General features: G+C 47.3%; 1 protein-coding gene across 7 annotated transcripts in view; it reads right to left on the reverse strand.

Annotated features, from left to right (window-relative positions):
- Positions 1–13266: 13266 nt before the first annotated feature.
- The window catches only part of SMOC1 (SPARC related modular calcium binding 1), a 138371-nt gene continuing 125747 nt past the window's right edge, over positions 13267–25890 (reverse strand). For 2 of the 7 annotated variants that reach the window (XM_073242209.1, XM_073242210.1), the window contains exons 11-13: positions 23840–24084; positions 15675–15728; positions 13267–15152 (exon numbers count right to left, since the gene is read on the reverse strand). In XM_073242209.1, coding sequence (XP_073098310.1) covers positions 15139–15152; positions 15675–15728; positions 23840–24084 — 313 coding nt within the window. In that variant the 3' untranslated portion in view covers positions 13267–15138. The other 5 variants (XM_073242211.1, XM_073242212.1, XM_073242213.1 and 2 more) reach the window with 5 other exon arrangements.

Raw genomic sequence — 25890 nt, forward strand, 5'->3', positions numbered from 1 at the left:
GGCACAGGAGTTCCACTGATGCACTTCCTACAAGCCAGCCTCCTGGAAGAGCAGACAGTGAGTGGAGAAGGGAGGAAAATGAATCTAGAGAGTCAGGCAGGAGATTTCTAGCATACCATAGAGAATTGTTATAATGACTTCATTAGAAAGACTTAGCCAAGTGCCTGACATATAGTAAGTACAGGTGAAAACACTGAGGAGGCCCAGAGGGGGAACTAACTGCTCAGGGACACACAGCCAGTTCACAGCAAAGCCAGGTGGGGACTCCCAGAGTCCATGTTCCACTCCCCTCCTTGCCCTGCCATACCACATTGTCCTTCACCCTTACCTTCTCGACAATGGTTAGCTCCCCATAATACAGCCCTTCATGACATCTCTCTTTAGATGTACCAAATTAAGTGCTATTAAGAATACTAAACTAATTAAAAGCAGCCAGAGAGAGAAATAAGATCACATACAAAGGAAAGCCCACCAGGCTACAACAGACTTCTCAGCAGAAACCTTATAGGCCAGAAGGGAGTGGCATGATATATTTAATGCTATGAAGCAGAAGGGCCTCAAACCAAGAATACTTTATCCAGCAAGATTACCCTTTAAATTTGAAGGAGGAATTGAACAATTTCCAGATAAGCAAAAGCTGAGAGAATTTACCTTCCACAAACCATCTCCACAGTGTATTTTGGAGGGACTGCTATAGATGGAAGTGTTCCTAAGGTATAACAGCTGTCACCAGAGGTAATAAAACCACAGTAAAGAAAGTAGAACAGTTAATTACTAAGCAAATGCAAAGTCAAATCAACTACCCCCAAAGTCAGTCAAGGGATAGACAGAGTACAAAATATGATACTAATATATAAAGAATGGAGGAAGAAGAAAAAAGAGGGGAAAAAAAAGAACCTTTAGATTGTGTTTGTAATAGCATACTAAGTGAGTGAAGTCAGACTCTTAGATAGTGAAGAAGTTAACCTTGAACCTTTGGTAACCACGAATCTAAAGCCTGCAATGGCAATAAGTACATACCTATCGATAATCACCCTAAATGTAAATAGTCTGAATGTACCAATTAAAAGATATAGAGTCACTGAATGGATGAAAAACAAGACCCATCTATATGCTGCCTACAAGAGACTCACTTTAAACCCAAAAACATACACAGACTAAAAGTGAAGGGATGGAAAAAGATATTACATGCAAATAATAGAAAAAAGCAGGAGTTGCAGTACTTGTATCAGACAAAATAGACTTCAAAACAAAGAAAGTCACAAGAGACAAAGAAGGACATTATATAATGATAAAGTGATGAATCCAACAAGAACATATAACCATTATAAATATCTATGCACTCAACATAGCAGCACCTACATATGTGAAACAAAGACTAACAGAATTAAAAGGGGAAATGGAATGCAATGCATTCATTCTAGGGTACTTCAACACTCCACTCACTCCTAAGGACAGATTAAACAGACAGAAAATAAGTAAGGAGACAGAGGCACTGAACAACACATTAGAATAGATGGACCTAACAGACATCTACAGATCTCTACATCCAAAAGCAGCAGAATACACATTCTTCTCAAGTGCACATGGAATATTTTCAAGAATAGATCATACACTAGGCCACAAAAAGAGCCTCAGTAAATTAAAAAAGACTGACATTGTAACAACCAGTTTCTCAGACCACAAAGGTATGAAACTAGAAATAAATTATGCAAAGAAAATGAAAAATCCCACAAACACATGGAGGCTTCACAACATGCTCCTAAATAACCAATGGATCAATGACCAAATAAAAACAGAGATCAAGCTATATACAGAGACAAATGACAACAATAATTCAACACTGCAAAATCTCTGGGACACAGCGAAGGCAATTCTGCAATACAGGCCTACCTCAGAAAAGAAGAATAATCCCATATGAACAGTCTAAACTCACAATTAATGAAACTAGAAAAAGAAGAAAAAATGACACCCAAAGTCAGTGGAAGGAGGAACATAATAAATAGTAGAGCAGAAATAAATAAAATTGAGAAGAATAAAACAATAGAAAGAATCAATGAAAGCAAGAGCTGGTTCTTTGAGAAAATAAACAAAATAGATGAATCCTTAGCCAGACTTATCAAAAAAAAAAAGAGAGTCTACACACATAAACAGAATCAGAAATGAGAAAGGAAAAATCATTACAGACACCACAGAAATACAAAGAATTATTACAGAATACTATCAAAAATGATATGCTAACAAACTGGATAACCTAGAAGAAATACACAACTTTCTAGAAAAATACAACCTTCCAAGGCTGACCCAGGAAGAAACATAAAATCTGAATAGATCAATTACCAGCAATGAAACTGAATTGCTAATCAAAAAACTACCTAAGAACAAAATCCCTGGACCACATGGCTTCACCGCTGAATTTTATCAAACATTTAGTTTGATAGTGAAGACCTAGTGAACACTAATACCAATGCTCCTTAAAGTTTTCCAAAAAGTAGAAAAAGAAGGAATACATGCAAACTCATTCTATGAGGCCAGCATCACTCTAATACCAAAACCAGGCAAAGATACCACAAAAAAAGAAAATTACAGACCAATATCCCTAATGAACATAGATGCAAAAATCCTCAACAAAATATTAGCAAATGGAATTCAAATATATATCAAAAAGATCATCCACCATGCTCAAGTAAGATTTATTCCAGGGATGCAAGGATGGTACAGTTTAGAAAATCCATCAACATCATCCACCACATGAAAAAAAAGAAGGACAAAAACCACATGATCATCTCCATAGATGCCGAAAGAGCATTTGACCACAACATCCATTCTTGATAAAAACTCTCAACAAAATGGGTATAGAGGGCAAGTACCTCAACATAATAAGGGCCATATACGACAAAACCACAGCCAACATCATACTTAACAGTGAGAAGATGAAAGCCTTTCCTTTAAGATTAGGAACAAGACAAGGATGGCCACTCTCTCCACTTTTATTCAACATCATTCTGGAGGTCCTCACCACAGCAATTAGACAACACAAAGGAATAAAGGACACCCAGATTGGTAAGGAAGAAGTTAAACTGTCACTATTTGCAGATGACATGATATTGTATATAAAAAACCCTAAAGAATCCACTCCCAAACCACTAGATCTAATATCTGAATTCAGCAAGGTTGCAGGATACAAAATGCACAGAAATCTGTTGCATTCCTAAACACTAATGATGAACTAGCAGAAAGAGAAATCAGAAAAACAATTCCTTTCACAATTGCATCAAAAAGAATAAAATACCTAGGAATAAACCTAACCAAAGAAGTGAAAGACCTATACTTTGAAAACTACAAGACACTCAGGAAAGAAATTAAAGAAGATACCAATAAATGGAAACACATCATGTGCTCATGGATAGGAAGAATTAATATTGTTAAAATGGCCATCCTGCCTAAAGCAATCTACAGATTCAATGCAATTCCTATCAAAATACCAACAGCATTCTTCAATGAACTAGAGCAAATCATTCTAAAATTCATATGGAACCACAAAAGACCCCGAATAGCCAAAGCAATCCTGAGAAGGAAGAATAAAGCTGAGGGGATTATGCTCGCTAACTTCAAGCTCCCCAACTACAAAGCCACAGTAATCAAGACAATTTAGTACTGGCACAAGAACAGACCCATAGACCAATGGAACAGACTAGAGAGCCCTGATATAAACCCAACCATACATGGTCAATTAATATATGATAAAGGAGCCATGGACCTACAATGGGGAAATGACAGCCTCTTCAACAACTGGTGTTGGCAAAACTGGACAGCTACATGCAAGAGAATGAAACTGGATTATAGTTTAACCTCATACACAAAAGTAAACTTGAAATGGATCATGTTTTATTCAACATAGTTCTGGAGGTCCTCGCCACAGCAATTAGACAACATAAAGGAATAACACAAAGCATGACTTACATGCTTAATGTAAGGCATGAAACCATAAAACTCTTATAAGAAAACATAGGGAAAAATCTCCTGAATATAAACATGAGCAACTTCTTCCTGAATGCATCTCCTCAAGCAAGGGAAACAAAAGCAAAAATGAACACACGGGACTAAATCAAACTAAAAAGCTTCTGTATGGCAAAGGATACCATCAACAGAACAAAAAGGCATCCTACAGTATGGGAGAATATATTCGTAAATGACATATCTGACAAGGGGTTAATATCCAATATATATAAAGAACTCACACACCTCAATATCCAAAAAGCAAATAACCCGATTAAAAAATGGGTGGAGAATATGAAGAAACAATTCTCCAACGAAGAAATTCAGATGGCCAACAGACACATTAAAAGATGCTCCACATCACTAATCATCAGGGAAATGCAAATTAAAACCACAATGAGATATCACCTCACACCCGTAAGGATGGCCAGCATCAAAAAACTAAGAACAACAAATGCTGGCGAGGATGCAGAGAAAGGGGAACCCTCCTACACTGCTGGTGGGAATGCAAGCTAGTTCAACCATTGTGGAAAGCAATATGGAGATTCCTCAAAAAACTAAAAACAAAAATATCATTTGACCCAGGAATCCCACTCCTTGAAATTTACCCAAAGAATACAACTTCTCAGATTCAAAAAGACATGTGCACTGCTATGTTTATTGCAGCACTATTTACAATAGCCAACATATGGAAACAACCTAAATGTCCATCAGTAGATGAATGGATAAGGAAGTGGTGGTACATATGCACAATGGAATACTATTCAGCCATAAGAAAGAAACAAATCCTACCATTTGCAACAACATGGATGGAGCTGGAACTCGGTGAAATAAGCCAGGCAGAGAAAGACAAGTGCCAAATGATTTCCCTCATTTGTGGAGTATAACAATGAAGCAAAACTGAAGGAACAAAACAGCAGCAGACTCACAGACTCCAAAAAGGAACTAGTGGTTACCAAAGGGGAGGGGTGCTGGGAGGGTGGGTGGGGAGGGAGGGAGAAGGGGACTGAGGGGTATTATATTTAGTACACATGGTGTGAGGGGTCACAGGGAAGGCAAATATTGAATCTGTGGCATCTTACTACACTGATGGACAGTGACTGCTTTGGGGTATGGGTGGGGACTTGATAATATAGGTAAATGTAGCAACCACATAGTTTTATCATGTGAAACCCTCATAAGAGTGTGTATCAATAATACCTTAATTTAAAAAAAGAATACTAAACTAAGGTCCAAGAGAAGTGGATCCGAATTCTGGCTGTCACAAGCTAGGTGTCTGATCTGAAAATGGCCATTTAGCTTATTGAGTCTTGGATTTTTCATGTACAAACATTAGAGCAGGTGATTTTCAGCACCAAAGTTCATTGGCTATGCAAAGGATGAGGCAGAAGAGGAGGATGGCTCAGAGAGTGAGCCCCAGCTTTGTGTCAGGCACTGTGTTGAGTACTTTGCCCTTATTACCTTGCTGAACCACCATGGCCACCCTGTGAGAAAGGATCATCATCCCCATTTCACAGATGGGGAAACTGAGCCTCAACAACAAGAGGTTTGCCCAGAGTCACACGACTATCTCTTAGCAGCACCAGATCCATTTGATGCCAGAAACCAAACTGTAAACCAGTGATTCTCAAAGTACAGTGCCCAGATGAGCATCACCTGGGAATTTGTTATAAATGCAAATTCTCAGGCCCCACCCAGACTCCAGATGCCTGGGGATGGGTCCCAGCAAACTAACAAGCCATCTAAATGAATGTGATGTGTGCCCAAGTGACATCTGCTTTTCCAAACCATGATGCTCTACCACGTCTCCCTGCCCCACATCATGTATATCTTACTACATGCTCAAATATGCAGATACGAAGGCTTTTCTTGAAACACAGCCTCAGTCTCTATTTGTATCTTCAATTTTATCTTTAAATGTGCTAATTGCATCGCTCTTCTCATGTAAACATCTCAGTAATCTCATATAGCCTTTAAATGTCTTACTGTAACTGACCTCCTTCAGGTCTGCAAGGTATTATCGGCCTTAAGGTGGTGACTCCAGTATAACAGAAGGAACAGACATGAGAATTAATGATTATAACACGGGTAGGGATATGTGCTAGGCAGGCCATTAGGAGCCTGAAGCAGCAGCTTTCGTTTCTAAAGTAGCATATAATGAACACAGAAGTTGGGGATTATTTTTAAAAGGAACTGATGCTTGGGTAGAATTTCAAGCCTGAAGAATAATTATTGTTACTGTGGTTTGTATTCATCTTAGTTCAGAAAAAAAGTTAAACAAAAGGAAAATAATTTCACCAACTCAAAAGATTTTAGTTGACTGCCTCCCCCAACCAATGATAAATTAAGACCCTAAAAGAGAGACTCCAATTTTCACCATATGATTCCTGAAAGCTTAGGGTGATAGCTGAAGTGAGTACAGGGGGGATTGGGGGCATTCGGGAGGAAGCACTGAGATGCAGGCTGGGTGAGCCAAGTTTTGAAGGAGCAGACATACTCAGCTATATGAAGAGACAGGTGGGGCACACGTTCCAGGCCGGTCAGCATTGCTGTGCAGAGATGTGATGGAGAGCAGAGATCTGGCTTCCAGTCCTGCTCTCATATTACTAGCAGAGGGAACTTGACTTCATGTCACCTAAGATGCTGAAGTCTTGTATTTTGGGCTCGTTTATATAATTAAGATACTAGATCTACTTTAGACTTCGGAGGGATTCAAATATATAACTGGTGCAATTTACACATCACACTGCCAAGTAGATTTGTGATTCCTTACGTTGTTATCATTGCTGTTCTAGGAAGGCACCTGAGGTGTGAAAGCCCGTGGCACAGAGCGGCGCCACATGTATGACCTGAAGAGCGTGCAGTGTGCGAGCAACGGGGTGTGATGCTAGTGTGGCCTGGCGGTGCCACAACAGGGAGATGTGTGCATTTTGAAGGAAAATGTGTATATGGGAGGACTGATCAGAAACCAGGTCAAGAAGGTTTTGTGGGCTAAACTAAAAGCCTTTGTATTAGTCTACACAGGCTGCCATAACAAAATAATACAGTCTGGGTGGCTTCAACACAGATTTATTTTCTCAGTCTAGAAGCTAGAATCTCATGATCAGCAAGCTATTACAGGTGGTTTGGGGTTTGGCCCCTCCTCCTGGCTTGCCATCTTCTCTCTGTGCCTTCAGATGGCCTCTTCCCTGGGCAAAGGAGAGATGTCTGGTATCTCCTCTTCTGATGAGGACACCAATCCTACTGGATCAGGGCTGCACCTTTATGAACTTATTTAACCTTAATTATCTCCTTCAAGGACCCATCTCAAAAATACGGTCACATTGGAAGTTGCAGCTTCAACATATGAATTTGGGGAGGACACAGTTCAGTGTCTCTCCATCTCAGGGACTCTAAGCAGGAGAGTGACATGATCTGTTTTGCCTTTTAGTTAGCTGAGGCCTAGCTGTCTGCATCACAGGGGATGGCTGGAACAGAGACCAGCAGCCACTTACAGCTAGTGACTATTGTAGGAAGCAGATGGAGGGGTGGCAGGGGAGTAGAGAGAAACAGTGGAGAGAAAACTGGCAGGGAGGGACTTTACAGGACACGATGACGGACTGATGGACTGGGAGGGAAGGATGTTGGAAAGAGGAAGCAAGGAGGGCTCTGGGGGCCCAGGCTTAGGGAGTGGCTGGCTGGTGTACCCAGCCCCCTTAAAGGGTGGGTGGGGATTGTCCAATTTTAGGCATATTGACTTTGGGGGGCTTGCAGGACACCCATGTGGAAATGTCCAGAAGCCTGGACTCGGCAGAGACCTGCACTGCAGTCTGAGACTGAGACCATCTCAGTAGCAGATTTCAAGTGCAGTCATGAATCTCCTGAGCATCTCTTCTGAACTGAAAAGAGCTTCACACTGCCCTGTAAACCTTTCTACTCACAGACAGGAAAACCTGCAGCAGCTTAGCAGAGACACCTCAGCCCATTTCTAGTTTGTTTCCCCAGTCTGAGGAGTCTCTTTCCTCCCAAGCCCTCTTCCTTCATCAGCCCCCAGGCCTGTTGGTCCTCTCGCCATCCTTGCCTCCCCCGGGACACAGGTTCCCCTGCAGCCAGCCCGCCAGGACTTCTCTTCAGCCAGTGAGAGCCCCTCAGCACTCTCAGGGCTGCTTGTCGGGCTCACCTGGCCTGGCTTCTGCCCCCCACCCCATACCTCTCCTCACCTCCTGCTCCGTCTGCACCTTATTCCCTCTCTAAAGCATACACATCTCATTTCATTTTCTTCTTCCTTTCCTGCTAATCACAGCCCCATGATGTGGGTCCCCCGCAAGGAGGCTCTCTCGTTCCTGTCCTACTTCCTAAAGGGGCATTTGCTGCATCTCTATACTGGCACCTCCCTTTCACTCTCTTGACCCTCATGTCTGGACCCCCTTCCCTCTGTGTGCATACGTCCACCTCCCCCAAAGCACACAAACCTCCTTCAGTGCCAGACCTGCTTGCCCATGTGCAGTGGGGCAAAGAGCCTGGAGAGAAAGAATCCCACTCTGTGGAAGGTGCAGGGAGTGACCCAAAGTCAGAGGTGCTGCCAGGATGAGAGGCTGATATTCTGACTCCAAGTCCAGGACTCTCCGATGCACCTGGGAAACTCCCAGGTGGAGAGGTCCACACAGACCCCGGCTCTCTCACCTCAGCTGGGCTCCTGCTGGGTCCTCTTCTCCGCTCATTCCACACCTGGTCAAGGATTTTGGAGGGACCTCTGTTCAGGGGGTGGATCAGACATTCTTGGGTCAGCCCAGCCCAGCCCAGCATAGCTCTACCAGGGTCTCAGAGTGGCCCTTCAGAAAGCAGCATCTTGTCTTTCACAGGAAGGGGGTATACCTGTAGGGAAGAATTGCCAAACACTGGGCAGTGGGGAGGATGGGGGAAATGAAAAGATTGGGGCTTCCATTTGAAGCTACATGCCGTGTCTCTAAAATTATTCCCCTTAGAAAGATCCAGCTCCTTTCATTGCTCCAGCATTGCAGGGAATTCAGTAGTAATGGAAAGGGACACTGATGGGAATTTAGAAGATGTGTTTATACAGCACAGAAGCCTACGTGAGGAGTGGAGATGAGCCGGTCTCCAGGGGTCCTACCTGGCCCTGGGTAGATGCCCCAAGGACTGCGCTGGCTAGGGCAGCAGGCCCAGTAGGGTTCTGAGATGGGGGGAGCACGGAGGCCCCTGGGCCTGGAGCTGGAGCTGCTGGGGTTCTCTCTGGAGTCAACTTCCCTTGCATCCATCACTAAACCCACCATAACAGGACTTTGAGTGAGGACATTTTCTATTTCTCCAGAATTGGTGATTAGGGCTTAAAATGAAGAAAAAAATGCTACGTACCCCACGTCCTAAAGAACAACAGTTGTGGCCTGACATGCCTCCCAAAGACAGCATGATACGTGAAAGGGCTCTGCAACTTGCCGCCCTCCCCATCCCCGCCTATAAAAGGAGGATCGGGGAGAGGGAGAGAGCCAGCCAAGCATCACAGGACTGCTTCCTTTCCTCCTCCTCGAAGGTGAGAAAGCTGGGAAGCTCTGAGACAATTGCTCCCCAGGATTTAGGCCACTGCACGTCTGACATCTCATTCCCAGGTGGAGGTCTGTGATGTGGCAGGCTTGCTGATCAGCCTCTACCACTGAAGCCAGGGAGGAGAGACGTGGGAGGGATGTAGAGCTGAGACTGACAGTACTGAGGGTCGCCCGCACCTTGCCTTTTGGTACAGCAAGGACGTGTGAGCTTCCCATGGGCACATGGATGCCCCAGAAGGGGGCCAAGCATGAGCTATGTTACAAGTACACAACCAAAGGCAGGGACTTTAAAACAAAGTGCATGTGGGTATATTTGTGTGGAGACGTATGGGAGAGGTCAGGCCAGCGCAGGACTTCCCACTAAAGGCCCTGTGCAGTGGGGAGGCCCCACCCTAGGACCTGACCACACAAGAGCCAGCATTTGGGTCCTTGCCACACAGTGGGCAAGCCAGAGCCAATCTGAGAACTGCTACAGCAAGCGGACAGGGCTTCGACCATTGTCTGTTAAGAGACCCTTGATTTCCCTTGCCCGCCTCCCCACCCCATCACCTCAGAAGGGCTGGCTCACGTTAAAGTGAAGGAGGAATTGCCTCATAGGCTGATGGTAGCTCCCTTGTTCTCCTCCAAGTAGTCAGGGTGCCAGTTCCAGATTGCGTCAGGGCATGGAAGGGAGGAGAATCTAAATCAAGCTGGAGACTGAAGTTTAGTTATTGGATAGAGTTGGCTGTACAAATAACAGAATTGACCAGGAAGCTATGGGAGCTGCCCATGCCGACATAAGGGCCGCACTGCACAGCAGAAGGACGCCGCAGTAGAGCCCAGTGGGAATGACTGCAGGGGAAGCAAGCCTCCCGTTTGGTGACTTGACATCAACTATTTTCACCAAGTTACCTGGGCCTCACCACCCTCTCCAAGTTCTCAAGCACTGTGGAGCCTCAGTTGCTTGAGATATAGCTTACAGTGGGGGGGGCTGGGGGCTCACAGGAGGGAAGGTGAGCTCCTATCATATTATAAATTAATAACAGATCTGTCAGAAGCATGTACATAAAATGTACCATCTAAACTGCGAAAAGCAAGTCTTCTTGTTCTTGGACAATACAAAAATTGCAAATTGTAAATCAATATAGAAAAGAAAGCACAAACATAATCTATGTTGTGATAGTCACCAGGGTTGGTGACCAAATGTTTCTAATTCTACTCCTGGAGACTTACCAGCTGCCTTTGAGTGACATGCTTTAGGCATTGAAATGTGAGCAAAGTGACATATTTTGCTTCCAGATGGAAACATGAAGAACCAGGGTGCAATTTACCATGTTTCTTTTTTTTTTTTTTGCATCCGCATGGTGGATGATGGAGCCTGCCTGGGCCTGGGTCCTAGTGAAGCCAACAAAGGGGAGCGCCCCCTGCTGACACATGACAGATATGTTGCATGAGTGGGAACACCTTTGTGATTTGAGCCACTGAGGATGGGGTGAGGGGTGTATGTTACGGCACTTGTTCTGGTCTCTCCTGATTCTTAGGAGTAGTTTAGCAACACGCCTGTCATCCAGTGGAGACCACATCCAATATTCAGCACTTCTCCACTGTCAAGTGTGTGAATGGTTAGGATTGTGTGTGCCACATGCAGGACTGTGGGCCATTAGCTACACTCAAAGCTTTGGCTAGGAAGACCCTAGGCAAAGCAACCCTCACAGGGTGGCCCTTGTTAAAGGAAGAAGGGGAGGTGCAAACAGGATAAGGGCTGAGGCTGAGTGGATGAGGAGTTGGTAGGTGGTGGCGTATAAGAGCAGAAGGAATTGACCAGAGTGCTCGCCCACACATGACAAGAAGTGACAAGACATCCCTATGCCACACACCTGACAAACATTTAGTAGGCAGGCATACAACCAAGCCATGACCCTTCTCCATAGCACTTCATGGAAGTCATACAAAGGGGGAGTTGTGATCCAGGCCATAGGCATAAGGGCTTGATTTGGTGGCACTGCATGAAAAAAGGTCAAGTTTCGCCCATGTACAATGGGAAAAAAAGCTAAATGCCACAGACCAGAAGATCAGGGCACCAGGAAGGTCTTCAGTCTCCTTGGTGGGCACACCTGTGGCCTTTGGACACTTCAGGACCTTTGGAGTAAACGGCCAGATGACCAGTCTGGCTCTTTCTAGTTTTCTATAAGGGGGTTGGCACTGCCAGATTCCCATCCCCCAAAATGCCCTAGGGAGGCAGGGGGGTGTCCTGGCCTGGGGAACCCTCTGCTGATGGCATTGTAGAGCCCCTGTACTGGCCCCAGTAGCAGTCATCTTTCCACATCCCCACTGAAAATGTCCCCACTTCCCCTCTGCACAGAGGCTAAACATGACTCAGGGGCCTCTTGCTGAAGGAAGAAAGAAGACGAATCTTTTCCTTTTCCTTGACTGCTACTGGTCATGGTCATCCTGTCCTTGGAGAGATTGAAGGAAGGCCAAGGGGGGCTGCAGGCTGGCCCTGGAGTCGAGTGTGAGCTCAGCCCTGCCCCTTCCCACACCAGGCTGGGGCTCTCTGCTGGAGGCTAGGTCGCCCCAGGCCTCCAGTGAGGTCCTTCATGGGCAAATGCCTCCTTATACCTCTCCCCTAAATCCCTGAAGCCTAAAATAGGCCTCTGCAAATTAGCGGTTTTTCGTAAGACCCTAAACTGCTCACAGAAAAAGTGTACTCACTGCTGAATGCAGCCACTCAGGGTCCAAGCCAGACAGGAGGGAAAAGGCTGCTGTTCTAGCCCCTCATGGAAGGCAGCGGGGTCGGGCAGAGCTCTGGGCCTGAAGTCAGCAATCGGAGGGTAACTCCTGGCTCTGCCTTTGCCAGATGGGCACACCCAGCAAGCTGCTGACCTCCTGAGTGGCCGGCATCCACACACCCGTGACATGGGGCAGTAACTCCTGCCTCACAGCGCCATGGTATTAAATATGACAGGGGCCCACACAGCACTGCAGTGTCAGCACCAGATGAGGAGGGGCCTGTGGGACCACACTCAAGGGCGTAGGTCCTTTCCCAGGAAAACTTAGCTGAAGAAAAGGTTAGGGGAGACTTTTCCAAGGGAAATTACCTTCTGTTCACTTGTGGACAAGGTGGCAGAGTCTGGGGGGAGGTTCCAGAGGGTGGTGAGGAAGCAATTTCCTGGGACAGCTATGTGAGGAGAGAGGGGGCAGAAGGAATAGGTGCCAGTGACATCAGTACCCCATGACTGCTGCCAGTCCCCTGCCTGAAGCCCTCCAGCAATGTGAACCAGACCAGCTGCCTTGACCCGAATATGTACCCAAAAAAACTGAGGCACAGAGGGCATGAACCCCATGGGGGTTCACCACCTGTCTACAGCTGCTTCTTAGCCTGGGATCCCATGATGGGGATTAAGGCCAATGTGCCCACCCCTACCAGCCTGAAGCCGTAAAGTGGCCTGCCCGCAGCCCTGCCCCCAAAGGGCTGCCAGCAGCATTCCCTACATTCCAGCAATGGTTTGGGGGACTGGGGAGGGGTGCAGCTGTATGGGTGGAGGTAAAGAGGGAGAATTACAGAGGGTGCAAACATAGTCAGGGGCCAAGGGGATCCATGTCCGCCCAACAAAGCAAAGCGCCACCTTGTGGCCACTTCTGGGCTCCCTTCTTATCTAGCAACTCAGATTTTCTAGATCAGAATGGAGGACATGAAATGAAACATGTCTATCAGAGAAAGCCACCCAAAAAAAGAGGCACCAGCCACCAAGGTTTACTCATTTTTATTTTTTATAACACAAGCTACAAATAGTCTCCCTCAGTCCTCACAAAGGAAAACCATACAACACGGCCTAGGCACACATGGGGGAGAGAATATGCCTGAGAAGGATTTTGAACTTCTATAAGGAGGCACCTTCTCTGTGTTTACATGTTTCATCCAGGCTGGAGAGGGGCTGGGGTCTCCTGGAAGGTCCACAGGAGATCCAGCACACAAGTATCCTGGTCCAGGCTAATGGGTGAGGAACCCCCTTCTAGAGACCTTACGCTGCTGCGATGGGGCCCCCAGCACTCCTGAGACAACCTCTACAACTTCCACCAAGACAGCAGGACCTTCTCTAGCCTGAGGCCCCATCAGAGCTGCCCTGCAAAGGCTATGCTCCTGCCCGAGCTGGGCTGTGAGCGCGCGGGTCCTCACCGTGCCAGCCAGCACCCTGCAGACCGGAAACGGGACACCGTCCACCAACGGGCATGGCCGCCTGGGCAGATGAGGCTGCCCACCTGGCCCCAAGGCCGGGCACCCCCCCACTGGAATCCCAGGAACATGTCTGCACAGAGCTAGGCCTGGATCTCCCCATACCTGGGTATTTATGCTTGCGCTTCTAGGGGAGGCAGAAGTAGGAGGTTTTCCTACTTCTTGTCTAGCGACTCAGATTTTCAGTTTTGCTCGGAAATTAGCCTTGAGCCTGGAAGCCCTTAAGAGCATTTGCAGGAATAGGAAGAACCTCAGAATTGGGTTAAAAAAATAAAACCGTTGAGTTACCAAAAAGGTGACTGGGCCAACTCTCCCTCAGGCTTGCGATGACCTCCGAGGACATGGCAGGTGGGGATAAGGAGAGGGGAGGTGAGAACCCGGGATGGCCTCTGGCCTCCAGTGTGGGCCTGCCCGAGGTGAGAAGCCCCCTGTCAGCACTGTGCTCCCAATGCGGCTCTCTGGCCTCTTCCCTCTGCTGCTTAACTATGTAATATCTACTAAGTGAAAGGCCCCACTGTGTGTCTTTTTCTTCTTTGCCTCCCTTCTCATGCTCTACAGAGTAGATGCTAAATGTGGGGGAAAATGTTTCATCCAATCTAATGCAACTCCTGTGAGGAGAACTTGCTCAGCGGGTCACTAGGATACTGGGGCACCCATGAGTCTGGGCCATCCGCAGGTCTGAGAGCAGGAACATGGGACGTGGGAGAGCTGGCACCTGAGCTGGCTGCTGCCCTCCCTCCAGAGGCAACTGCCATCTGTCCAACCCCAGCCTCCCTTGCGAAGGCCACCTGCCACGTGACATGTCAGCTCCGACAGCTATGGCAAGGGAGGTGCCCCTCTCCCACCAGAAAAGAACCAACGGGTCTGCAATATAATCACAGGGCTCCCATCTACACGCACACAGGGCTCAGTCTACAGATGGAGTCCAGGTGGGCTGGGGATAGAGTCCTGGGTTCTAGAAAGCTCAGCCATGTGTCCAGAGCAAGGAGAGGGAGATAAACAAACAGCAATGCCAAGACCTGTACAAAAGAACTATACAATTTACATATATATTTATGTACAGTATAAATCTCTTTCTTCTGTGTCCCAACAGCACCCTCCCCCACAAAAAAACTAAAAGTTGTCAGTAGCAGATCCAAACACTTACAAGAGAGAGAAAAAACAGTCTTCTTCCCTTTCCTTTTCCCACTGTGGAATTAGATATCGGTGTTTAAAATGAAGCCAAAAAGAAAACACACAAATAAGAGTTATTAAAAGTGCAAACATGGTGGGCACCACTTATGTTACACGGGGTGTGGCTGGGCCGTGGGCAACATCGAAGGTTAGGCGTCTGATGACCCATCCTGCCTCCCTGGTCTCTCCACCTGCCCTTTGGTTTTCTGCTCCTTAGACGAGGCGTCCTACCAAGAAGGGAGGTACAAGCACAGGGAAGTTAGAGTTGAATTTATGAGAAATTCAGCTGCACATATCAATTCCCTCCCGAGAGTGGCCTTGTCCACGTGTCGGTACAAACAGGGCCAGGTGGGACATGGCAGCCTACACTTGCAGGTAAGCCCGGGTTTCACCAGCCTGTCCTTTGCCACCATGACGCATCACAGTGGCAAGTGAAATGAGTTTGGCACTCCAGAGAACGCGGCTTTGCCCAGCAGGCGCAGGGGGGGCGTGCGCCCTGTGCAAACTGTGCTGCTTCCAGATGCCAGCCTTGCACCATGGGCCCGGGGCAGAAATGGCAGGTGCTTGCTTATAGGTGCAGAAGGCAGGATCCCTGTAGCATTAACCAATCTTTCTTTTGTGTCCTCAGCAAAAAAAAAAAAAAAAAATTAAAATGAGAGCTAAGTAACTTGCCCAATCCCTCTACTCCTGCACTACTAAAGCTGCATTAGGGGGCCCAAAGAAGGGACCCAAGAAAGAAGGCAACTTACTGAATGAATTTGTGCCTGCTTGTTTTTGCTGGGGGAAGCTGCCAAGACTACTACCTGCAACAAATAGGAACATACAACACTCAAGAAGCCTTGACCTGAGAACTGGCAGAGCTTCTTCTCTATCTGGGCACCTGACTCTGGAAAGAGGATGGACTTGGGAAAGAGCCAGAGGGTGTGTGGCTGTGCCTCCGTTCTGTGGGTGTTGGGGGCCCTGTTCAGCCTGGGTGCACCCATTTCTGGCCAACACCTTTAAACAAAGTCCCTTTTCCAGAAGGCCAATCCCCCCACTGGGGTGCCTCTTTGAATCTTCTCAGCTATTAGCTAAGAAGGGTTTTGGTGCTGATGGACTTTTGCATAAAATTCGTGGGTCTTGGTTCTCCAAGTCACAAAATATCAGAGGTGGAAGGAACTTTAGTGGTCATCTGGTCCAGCCCCTTCACTTAACAAGTCTGGAAGCGAAGGCTCAGAGCAGCTGAGTGGCTAAACCAAGGAGCAGGGCTTGTCTGCTAATACCACTCTGCCCCATAGGGTGCTGATGAGTTCTGGAGGCCTCTGTGGGGCCTAGGTCTCCTACAGGAGGAATGGGGATCAGGGAGGCGAGCGCACTAAGAGCTGGGCCAGGTCCCTGGGACCCCTGGAGGCCATGTGACTTTGGGCATGCTCCTTACCGCCTCCGGGTCGGGCTGTGAAACAGGACCGGGACTGCAGCGGCCCTGCTGCTCTGCCTCTCTTACAGGGGTGCCTTGAGGACTGACTGAATTCACGGGAACGGAGAAGGGGCTTTGAAGAGTATAAAGCGCTGCAGAGCCACACCCACACTGGTCACATGAACCCACAGCTCAGCGTCCCCCACTCCCCGCTCCCCCCCACCCCCCGACCCCCGTTATGCTGACATTCCTTAAGACCTGAGAAGGAGAGACAGAAGTCGGGGTGGGGTGGGGCACAGGGCCATATTGGTATATCCAATTTTACAGATAAGGAAACTCACTTGGAAAGATAGCATGACGGGCCCAAGGAAGGCAGGTGGGGAAGTAACACAGACAAGTCACCTGGCTCTGAATCCCACCTTTCACTTCCTCCATCCAGCAGCTGCTTCTCTCCATGGCGTGATTTACACATATAAAGAAGGGTCTAGGTAGCCTGCCTACCAAGCTGAGACTCGGAAAAGAAAACATACATCTGGTAGTAACCAGCTCTCACTTGTGAAGGCTAATTGCACTAATCCCTCTACCTAAAATGTATCATTTAATCCTCAGAGTGACATTATATGATACAGGTCTACCTCAGAGAAGTTGTTACTCGCCTCCAGGCCACGGCAATAAAGCAAGTATTGCAATAAAGTGAGTCAAATGAATTATTTGGTTTCTCAGTGCTTATAAAAGTTATGTTCCCACTACACTGTAGTCTACTAAGTGTGCATAGCATGATGTGTAAAAAAAAAAATACAGTGTACATACCTTAATTTTAAAATGTTGCTAAAAAAATGCTGACCATCATCTGAGCTTTCAGCCAGTCATAATCTTATTGCCGGTGGAGGGTCCTGCCTCAGTGCTGATGGCTGCCAACGGATCAGGGTGGTGGCTGCTGAGGGCTGGGGAGCTGTGGCAATTTCTTAATATATGACAACAGTGATGTTTGCCACATCAAGTAGCTCCTCCTTTAGTGAACAATTTCTCTGTAGCATGTGATGCTATTTGTAGCATTTTATCTACAGTAGCACTTCTTTCAAAATTGGAATCAATCCTCTCAAACCCTGCCACTGCTTTATCAGCTAAGTTTATGTAATATTCTAAATCCTTTTTTGTCATTTCAACAATCTTCACAGCATATTGACCAGTAGATTCCACCTCAAGAAACCACTTTCTATGCTCGTTCATAACAAGCAACTTCTCATCTGTTAGTTTAACCATGAGATGCAGCAGTCCAGCCACGTTTTCAGGCTCCACTTATAACTCTAGTTCTTCTGCTATTTCTGCCACATCTGCAGTTACTTCCTCCAGTGAAGACTTGAGACCCTCAAAGTCATCCAGGAGGGTTGAAATTAGCTTTTTGAAACTCCTGTAAATGTTGATATTTTGGCCTCTTCCCATGAAACACAAATGTTCTTAATAGCATCTAGAATGGTGAATCCTTTCCAGAAGGTTTCAATTTTCTCTGCCCAGATCCATCAAATGAATCAATATTTATGGCAGCTATAGTCTTATGAAATGTAATTCTTAATAAGACTTGAAAGTTGAAATTACTCCTTGATGGGCTGGAGAATGGATGTTGTGTTAGCAGGCATGAAAACAATATTAATCTCATTGCACATCTCCATCAGAGCTCATGGGTGACCAGGTGCATCGTCAATGAGCAGTAATATTTGAAAGGAATCTCTTTTCTGAGCAATAGGTCTCAAAGGTGGGCTAAAAATATCAAGTAAACCACACTGTAAACAGATGTGCTGTCATCCAGGCTTTGTTGTTCCATTTATAAAACACAGGCAGAGTAGACTTAACATACTTCTTAAGAGCCTTAAGATTTTCTGAATGGTAAATGACCGCTGGCTTCAACTTAAAGTCACCAGCTGCATTAGTCCCTAATAAGAGAGTCAGCCTGTCCTTTGAAGCTTTGAAGCCAGGCATTGACTTCTCCTCTCTAGTTATGAAAGCCCCAGATGGCATCTTACTCCAACAGAAGGCTGTTTCCCCTACATTTAAAATCTGTTGTGTAGTGTAGTCATCTTCATGAATTTTCTTAGCTAGATCTGGATAACTTGCATCTTCTTTTCAGCACTGTTCACCTTGCACTGTTATATTATGGAGTTGGCTTCTTCCCTTAAACCTCAGGAACCAACCTTGGCTGGCTTCAAACTTTTCTCTGCAGCTTCCTTACCTCTCTCAGCCTTCATAGAATTGAAGAGAATTAGAGCCTTGCTCTGGATTAGGCTTTGGCTGAAAGGAATGTTGTGGCTGGTTTGATCTCTCCAAACCACTATAACTTTCTCTTTATCAGCAACAAGGCTGTTTCACTTTCTTATCATTCGTGTGTTCACTGGAGTAACACTTTTAATTTCCTTCAAGAACTTTTCCTTTGCATTCACAACTTGCTAACTGGCACAAGAATCCTAGCTTTCGGCCTGTCTCAGCTTTCACTGTGCCTCCTCACAAAACTTAATCACTTCTAGCTTCGGTTTGGAGTAAAAGACGTGTGACTCTCCCTTTCACCTGAACTCTTAGGGGGTAGTACAGGGTTATTCATTGGCCTGATTTCAATATTGTGTCTCAGGGAATAGGGGGGCCCAGGGAGAAGGACACGGGGGAATGGTGGAGCAATGAGCACAAGCATTTACTGATTAAGCTCACCATCTTACATGGGTACCGTTCATGGCACTCCAAACCAATTACAACAGTAACATCAAAGGTCACTGGTCGCACATCACCCTAACAACTACAATGACAATGAAGATGTTTGAAATATTTGAGATTTACCAAAATGTGACACAGAGACACAGGCTGAGTAAACTGTTGGAAAAATGCCCACAGACTTGCTAATGCAGGGTTGCCACAAACTTGAATTTGTAAAAAAAAAACACAGTATCCACAAAGCTTCATAAAGTGAAGGGCAATAATTTGAGGAATGCCTGTACTTGTAAAATATCCAATTGTCCCCATTTTATGATGATGAATCTGAGGCTTGGAGATGGCACCAACTTGTGCAGTGAAACAAACTGAGACCTGGCTCTCTGCTTCTAGAACCATGTTTAACCACCAAAGAGGGCAGGAGAGAGAAAAAGCCTGAACAGAGCAGGCAGCATCCTCGGGCAATTCAAAGGGAGAGTTGGCACTTTTTAAAAATGGAAGATCTAGTCTCCACACTGCCTGCCTCACAGGATGGAGGCTGTGATCCTGGTGAAGGTGCTTTATAAACTAGGAAGGGCCATTTAGGAAAGAGGACCCAGTCCTCACAATGTCTGACCCATTCATGCTATGCAGAAAATTCAGCTCCCCAGTGAGGAGTCCGGTTGGTAAAAACACCTCTGTTCTAGAGGCATTTCCAAGAAATATGGTCCCTCAGACCCAAAGCTACACTCATCCCTAAACTCAAATGCTCCCCCTACCCCATGGCCGCCCCCCACCTGGCATGCAGGCCCCTCTCAGCCCACCAGAGGGCACCACATGACACCAGATGACCAACTCATGCACTTCATTTTCTACATACCATCTATATAAGTGGCTTTCCTTCTGTTTCCCAGAGCAGAGGGACCAAGGAGAGCTGCCTTCGACCCATGGGTGTGTTCCTCTACTGCTAATTGCTTCTGTACATTCCCCGTGAACCGGGTACTAAGTTCTTCGTGTACACTGTCTTGTTAAACCTTCACACCAAATCTGTGAGGTAGATACTCTCATCTCCATTTTGCAGAGGAGGAAACTGAGGGTCAGAGAGCTTAGGTAACTTGCCTAAGATTACAGAGCTAGGAAGTGGCAGAACAGGGCTTAAAACCAGGTGTGTCTGACTTCAGGGCCTCTGCTCTCACCTGCAGCCCACCCTCCCCACCGGCACTGGGACCACGGCCGCACGCTTCTCCTGTGCTTCTCCTGGTGGTCCATTCTCTGGCACGCCCTGCTTGCCTGGAAATTATGGGTTTCCCCGCTGAGTTTGCTGGAGACTCCCTGTTCCCAGCACCCCAGCCTGGGTCTGCCCCCCTACTTCTCTGGACTCACCACTGGTCCTGCCTCCCTCACCCTTCCTCAGGCAAGCAAGACTGACCTGCTCACACAAGGGACCATCTTCAAAGTCTCTGGGCCCTTCTCACAGAGGAGACAGCAGCCTGGTCTGGGAATCCTGGGGCTGAGTCCAAGCGCCAGCAATGATGCTACCTCACATGTGACTTCAAGCAAAGTGCTGTCTCCCATCTCTAGGCTAGTCTATATTCTTCAAATGGACTAGGGGACCGAAGGAGTCTTCCCATCTAAGATCCATGAATGGAGTGCAGTGTATCCTGTGGTGCATGTAGACATGGGTGGTGGAGTGAGTAATCCTGCTCCACTAAGTCTATGCAGCCTCCTTGCCACCCTATCCCCACTGATTACATGCCTTTCTTCCTCTCCCCCTCACTCCGTCCTACCATACACACACAGAGACATGCACACAGACTTATACACACACACGCATGCATGTGTGCAGATATCCACACAGGCCATGGACACACAGACATGCTTACAGATACATGTTCAAACATGCACACATGAATGCACAAACCTTCACACATACACACATAGATACAAGCACACACACATGCTTCAGAGACACACACATATGCGCTTGCACAGAAACAGGCACCCCAGCCATACTTGCAACCAGGCAGTGCAAGTCAACAGCAGCCCCAAAGCTCTCAGGTCTCTCCAGTCCCACCCTTGGAGTGGGGAGGTCAGGAGGTGGGTTGAAGGTGTTGGGCCAAGAACGATGACACTGGTGCTCTGAGGCCCTCTAGAGGCCTCTCTGGGCAACACTGAAAAGAACTTAAACTGAAAACCTGTCCTCAGCTGACCAGGGTTGAGGAGGAGCGTCTGGATGAGCAGTGCACCCTAAATACCACATTTGGCTGAGTCCTCTGGGGTGCTCCCTCAGGTCCTGTGCGTCAGCCAGGACTGGCAGACACCTGTGCCTGGCAAGGCTTCAGAGGAAGGGTAGGAAACCTCCCCAAGCTCTGCGGACTCACGGTCACCACACTCAGCCTCCCCTTGGCCTCTGTGTGCCACACAGACCTGATGTAGCAGCACAGGCAGGGGTGAGGGCAGGCTTCTGACTCCACCTGCTCAGTCCAGAGATGCTCCTGAGTAGGCCTGGGGTCCCCACTAACACTGGACCCTTGCCTGTGTTCTGCCAAATGAGCACAGATGCCAAGGGTGTCAAAACGTGATGTCACCACGAGGGGCAACCCCCCATCCATGCATTCACTCATTTGACAAGGATCTAACAGTTTGGTCCTAAGTGCCATACACTGTGCTCGAGGTGAAAATTGAGAAGACCCAGTCCGTGGTTTCAGGGGGAAATAGAAAAATTAACTGTGATAGTGTAATAAGTGCTATTGACAGAGACAATAATCTTATGAAGAATAGAAATACAGGACTTCTACTGAGTTCTCTCAATATCTCAGGCATGTAAATGCTTTCACTCATTGTCCCACTGAATCAACAGCCCTATGAGCTAGATACTATAGGTATTCCCATTTTACAGGTGGAAAGCCTGAAGCCCAGAAGGGTTGAGTGGTTCAAATACAGTGACAGAGTTAGCCTGTGGCACAGGCCCAGTTTGAACCATGACACTGCACTGTCCTGGGGACTCAGGGTACTGTGGGAATGCAGAGAGGCACCCGCCTCAAGGGGAGAGCCCAGAGCAACGAGCTTGCTCACCCAGGCTCTCGCATCAGACCCAGGGCCGGGGCCCAGAGGTGGAGGGGTGGGGCCCGAGACTGGGCGCTTTGGTACCTCCTCCACCTCCCATGCCACCCTTTGGATTTACCGTCAACTGAGGGCTCAAACAAGGAAAAGTGCTAAATGTCTGCTCCCTAGGCAATCTTGGCATTTCCAAAGCTTCAATTTCAAGTAAGTCAGCATCACCCCAGCAGGTATCTTCTGCCCAGCCCCTTCACCTACACTACAGATCCCCACACCTTTGGGTGCATCCAATTGACACACCCAAACCTACTCAGTTGTCGCCCCACCCCCACGGCCTGTTCTGCTCTTCCGTCCATGTTGCCCATGTCAGTGAAATGGATGCTCGCTCTAGTTGCACAAACCAGCCTTCCTCCCTGCGGCTGCTCAGCCACTCAGCCCTGTAGTCCTGCCTCTCAAATCCACCCACTTTTCATCCCCTTCTGCATCCTTCATCACCTGAGCCTCCGTCATCTCCTGCCTGGACTATGCCACAGCCTCCTTTGGGTACTGTACCTCACTCGTCTCCAATCCATTTCCCATACTGCAGCCACAAAGATTTTCTAAAGGTCTTTTTAAAAGACTGAACCCCATCAACAGCTTTCCACTGCCCTTAGGAAGTCTCCACCACTGCCTCCTACGCCTCCCCTCCTGCCATCTTCAGTCACACTAACATCTTATGGTTCCTCTAAAATTCTGTTTCCTCACCTCCAGATCTCCACTCTTCATTTGCCCCCGTTCAGGACACCCTTCCCTCCCCTGACCTCTCTGGTTGGCCATCCCCTACTCATTCCCTGCACATTGCTTTAGACCAGGGGCTAACTTACGTGTGAAGGACTAGATAGCAAATAGTTGAGGCTTTGTGGGCCATATAAATTATTTATTGTATAGTCTTATTTTTTGAAAATTACCTCCCTTCAAAAATACAAAACCATTCTTAGCTCCCAAGCCATACAAATTCATGGACTAGATTGGGCCCACAAGCCACACTTTGCTAACACCTGGTTTAGACATCACTTCCTTCACAAAGTTTTCCAAGGCTGTCTGCCCCCGAGCCAATATAGGTGCCCCTAAATATGTTCTTACAATACTCTGCACTTGCACTACCGTGACAGAGACATAAGGTATTCACCAGAGTCCGTGCTCTCCTCCTCTCCCTGGGCTCCCGCCTTCCTTACCATTGGGTGTGATCTAGCGACAGCTCCAGCCAGTGAAAAATGAGAGGTAATGTGGGTTACTTCCAGGAATGGCCCATAAAACTCTCCCTTGTGCACGGATTCATGCTTTCCTCCATCTGGTGACTGGGAATGAAGATGACCCCCCTGGGTGACCTTGGCAGCACATAATGAAGATGGCAGAGTCGATCTCAGTCTGGATCTCAGAGTGACTACGTGGATCAATCCACACTCCTATTCCTTCCCCTACACACACACACACACACACACACACCATGACCTGGAATCGCGCCTGCCTATCCTAATACACTCTCAGAGCACTGATCACAATGTACATAATAGTTTAAAATTTGTCTCTTCAGTACACTGGGGAAGGAAAGGGACCTTATCCTTGTCCTATCCACCTAATTCCTAATGTATCCACTGTATCAGGCCTCTAGCATGAATTATAACACATTCCCAGTAAATAGCTGAATAAAGAAGAACCTGGGGTCTCATTTACTGGGGAGCCCCTGGGCCCTGTGGCCAGGGTGGGGCAAGTACTGGAGGCCAGGAGCACAGGACAAGTACTTACCTTCTTTGCTAACACCCAGGCAGCCCTTCAGCTCAGACAGGGAGATGACCTTGTCCTTGTTCAGGTCGCAGTAGTCGCTGAAGCGCCGGGCACACTTCTTGGGCTTGGCCTTTTTCTTCACGTAGCGCTTGAAGGGCTTCATCTCCCGCTTGTTAATGTCGTTGCTGCCATTGCTGTCCAGCTGGCTGAAGTACCAGTGCACCACTCGCTCCTCCAGGGTGTGGCTGGGGTCTGGCTCTGAGAACCTGGGCAGCAGGCAAACCAGAGGATACCGCTCAGGGTCCTGCAGGAACCATCAACCCCACTGCAGTTCTCTCCCACGTGGTCAGACGCTGGGGTAATCATGCTGAGCTGCCAGCAGCCATGTGAGAAGGGCTCCTCCAAGCCAGAGACCTCCAGGCCCCACTCAGCCTGCAGCAGAATCAAGATCTCCTCTGCAACTTAAGCCTTAAGACTGGACAATTCATTTCTCGGGGGTCCCCACATGGGTGACCCTTATTACATGAACCTGCCTCACCCTCTACCATAGCCAGGAATGTTGTTGTATGGGATGGGTACTCAAGACATGTTGGTTGGATTTAAGTCACCTGAGAAAAGCACAGCTGGAATCCAGCTGGTCCTTCTTCGGGCCTACTGTTCACTGCCAGACAAACTGCGCTTCACACATGAGCATGTACACTCAAGTGATGTGACTGTGGGAAAGGGCACCCCACACCCAGCACCAGGCCAAGTCCTAGGAAGGCTTCCAAAATGGGAGGCATAGTCACTGGCCTCAAACCACTCACTGGCTTGGCAAAACAGTCAAAAACATGAAACCAGGCGGTGACCATTCAGTGTGGAGCTTTATGTTCCCATGACCAGTCACTATCAGGTACCAAGTGCAGTAGGAATTGAGGGAAGAAGGTAATTGGGAGGGACACAAACAGAGGTTCTAAAATTGGCAAGTCCCAGACCTACTGGGGGTGAGTTTCTCCATGAAGAGGTTCTAAGTCAGGAAGTCTGGGGTGGACCAGGAAACCACATATTAACTAGAACCCTAAGGGGATTCTGCTGAGAAGCACTGGACTAGAGTAACCAAGAGAGCTTCCTGGTGTCAAGATGCACAATAATGACCATGTCTAACGCAGCCCACACACATGTGATGGCCACAAAGTAACAAGACCAGTGCTTACATGTATAACTGTACAGATGGCTTACCCAGCTGTTTGATTTGCTTATGCCCCAGCGGTTCCCAAAAAGGATTCAGGTGCTAGCTAAATCTTTAAGACTTCTAAAGACAATGGTGGGTCTGTTCCCAAGAGGGTGACTGGGATCTCTGACCAAAAGAACAGAGCACAAGAAGTCCCATGGCACCTGCTCCCAGGGCTTGGCCCTGAATTAATGTGGTCCAGGTGCTTATGTTCAAAGTTTCAGGCAACTTTCCCTTGGTAGCAGAAATAAGGCTGAGGTTGGGAGGCCCACATATTCAAACACTTAGTCTACAGGGCTACTAGGACAGACTACATGACTACCATGGGTCAGAAGTGGGGTAGAGGGGCTCACTGTCACACAGGGATCCTAGACCAGGGGTTCAGGGCCTGCCAGCACACCCCGAAGCTGTGCCAGGCAAGAAAAGCATTCAAGGTACTTGTCAAAGCCTTGAGGTTCTTCTCTGGAATTTGCCAAGCTTTCCAAAAGGGAGGAGACCATCTCTGACCCCCCCTTATGAACAAGCCAGCAAACTCCCTCCCTTTCTCACCCTCAAGTGACCTCAACAGTTAGAGAAAAAAAGTTTCATTACCAAGAATAGCCAGGCATTGGCGAGGATGTGGAGAAAGGGGAACCCTCCTACACTGTTGGTGAGAATGTAAGCTAGTTCAACCATTGTGGAAAGCAGTATGGAGGTTCCTCAAAAAACTAAAAATAGAAATACCATTTGACCTGGGAATCCCACTCCTTGGAATTTACCCAAAGAATACAACTTCTCAGATTCAAAAACACATATGTACTGCTATGTTTATTGCAGCACTTTTTACAATAGCCAAGATATGGAAGCAACCTAAGTATTCATC

Source organism: Manis javanica, chromosome 8 (assembly GCF_040802235.1).
Source record: "Manis javanica isolate MJ-LG chromosome 8, MJ_LKY, whole genome shotgun sequence".
NCBI classification, from domain to species: Eukaryota; Metazoa; Chordata; class Mammalia; order Pholidota; family Manidae; genus Manis; species Manis javanica.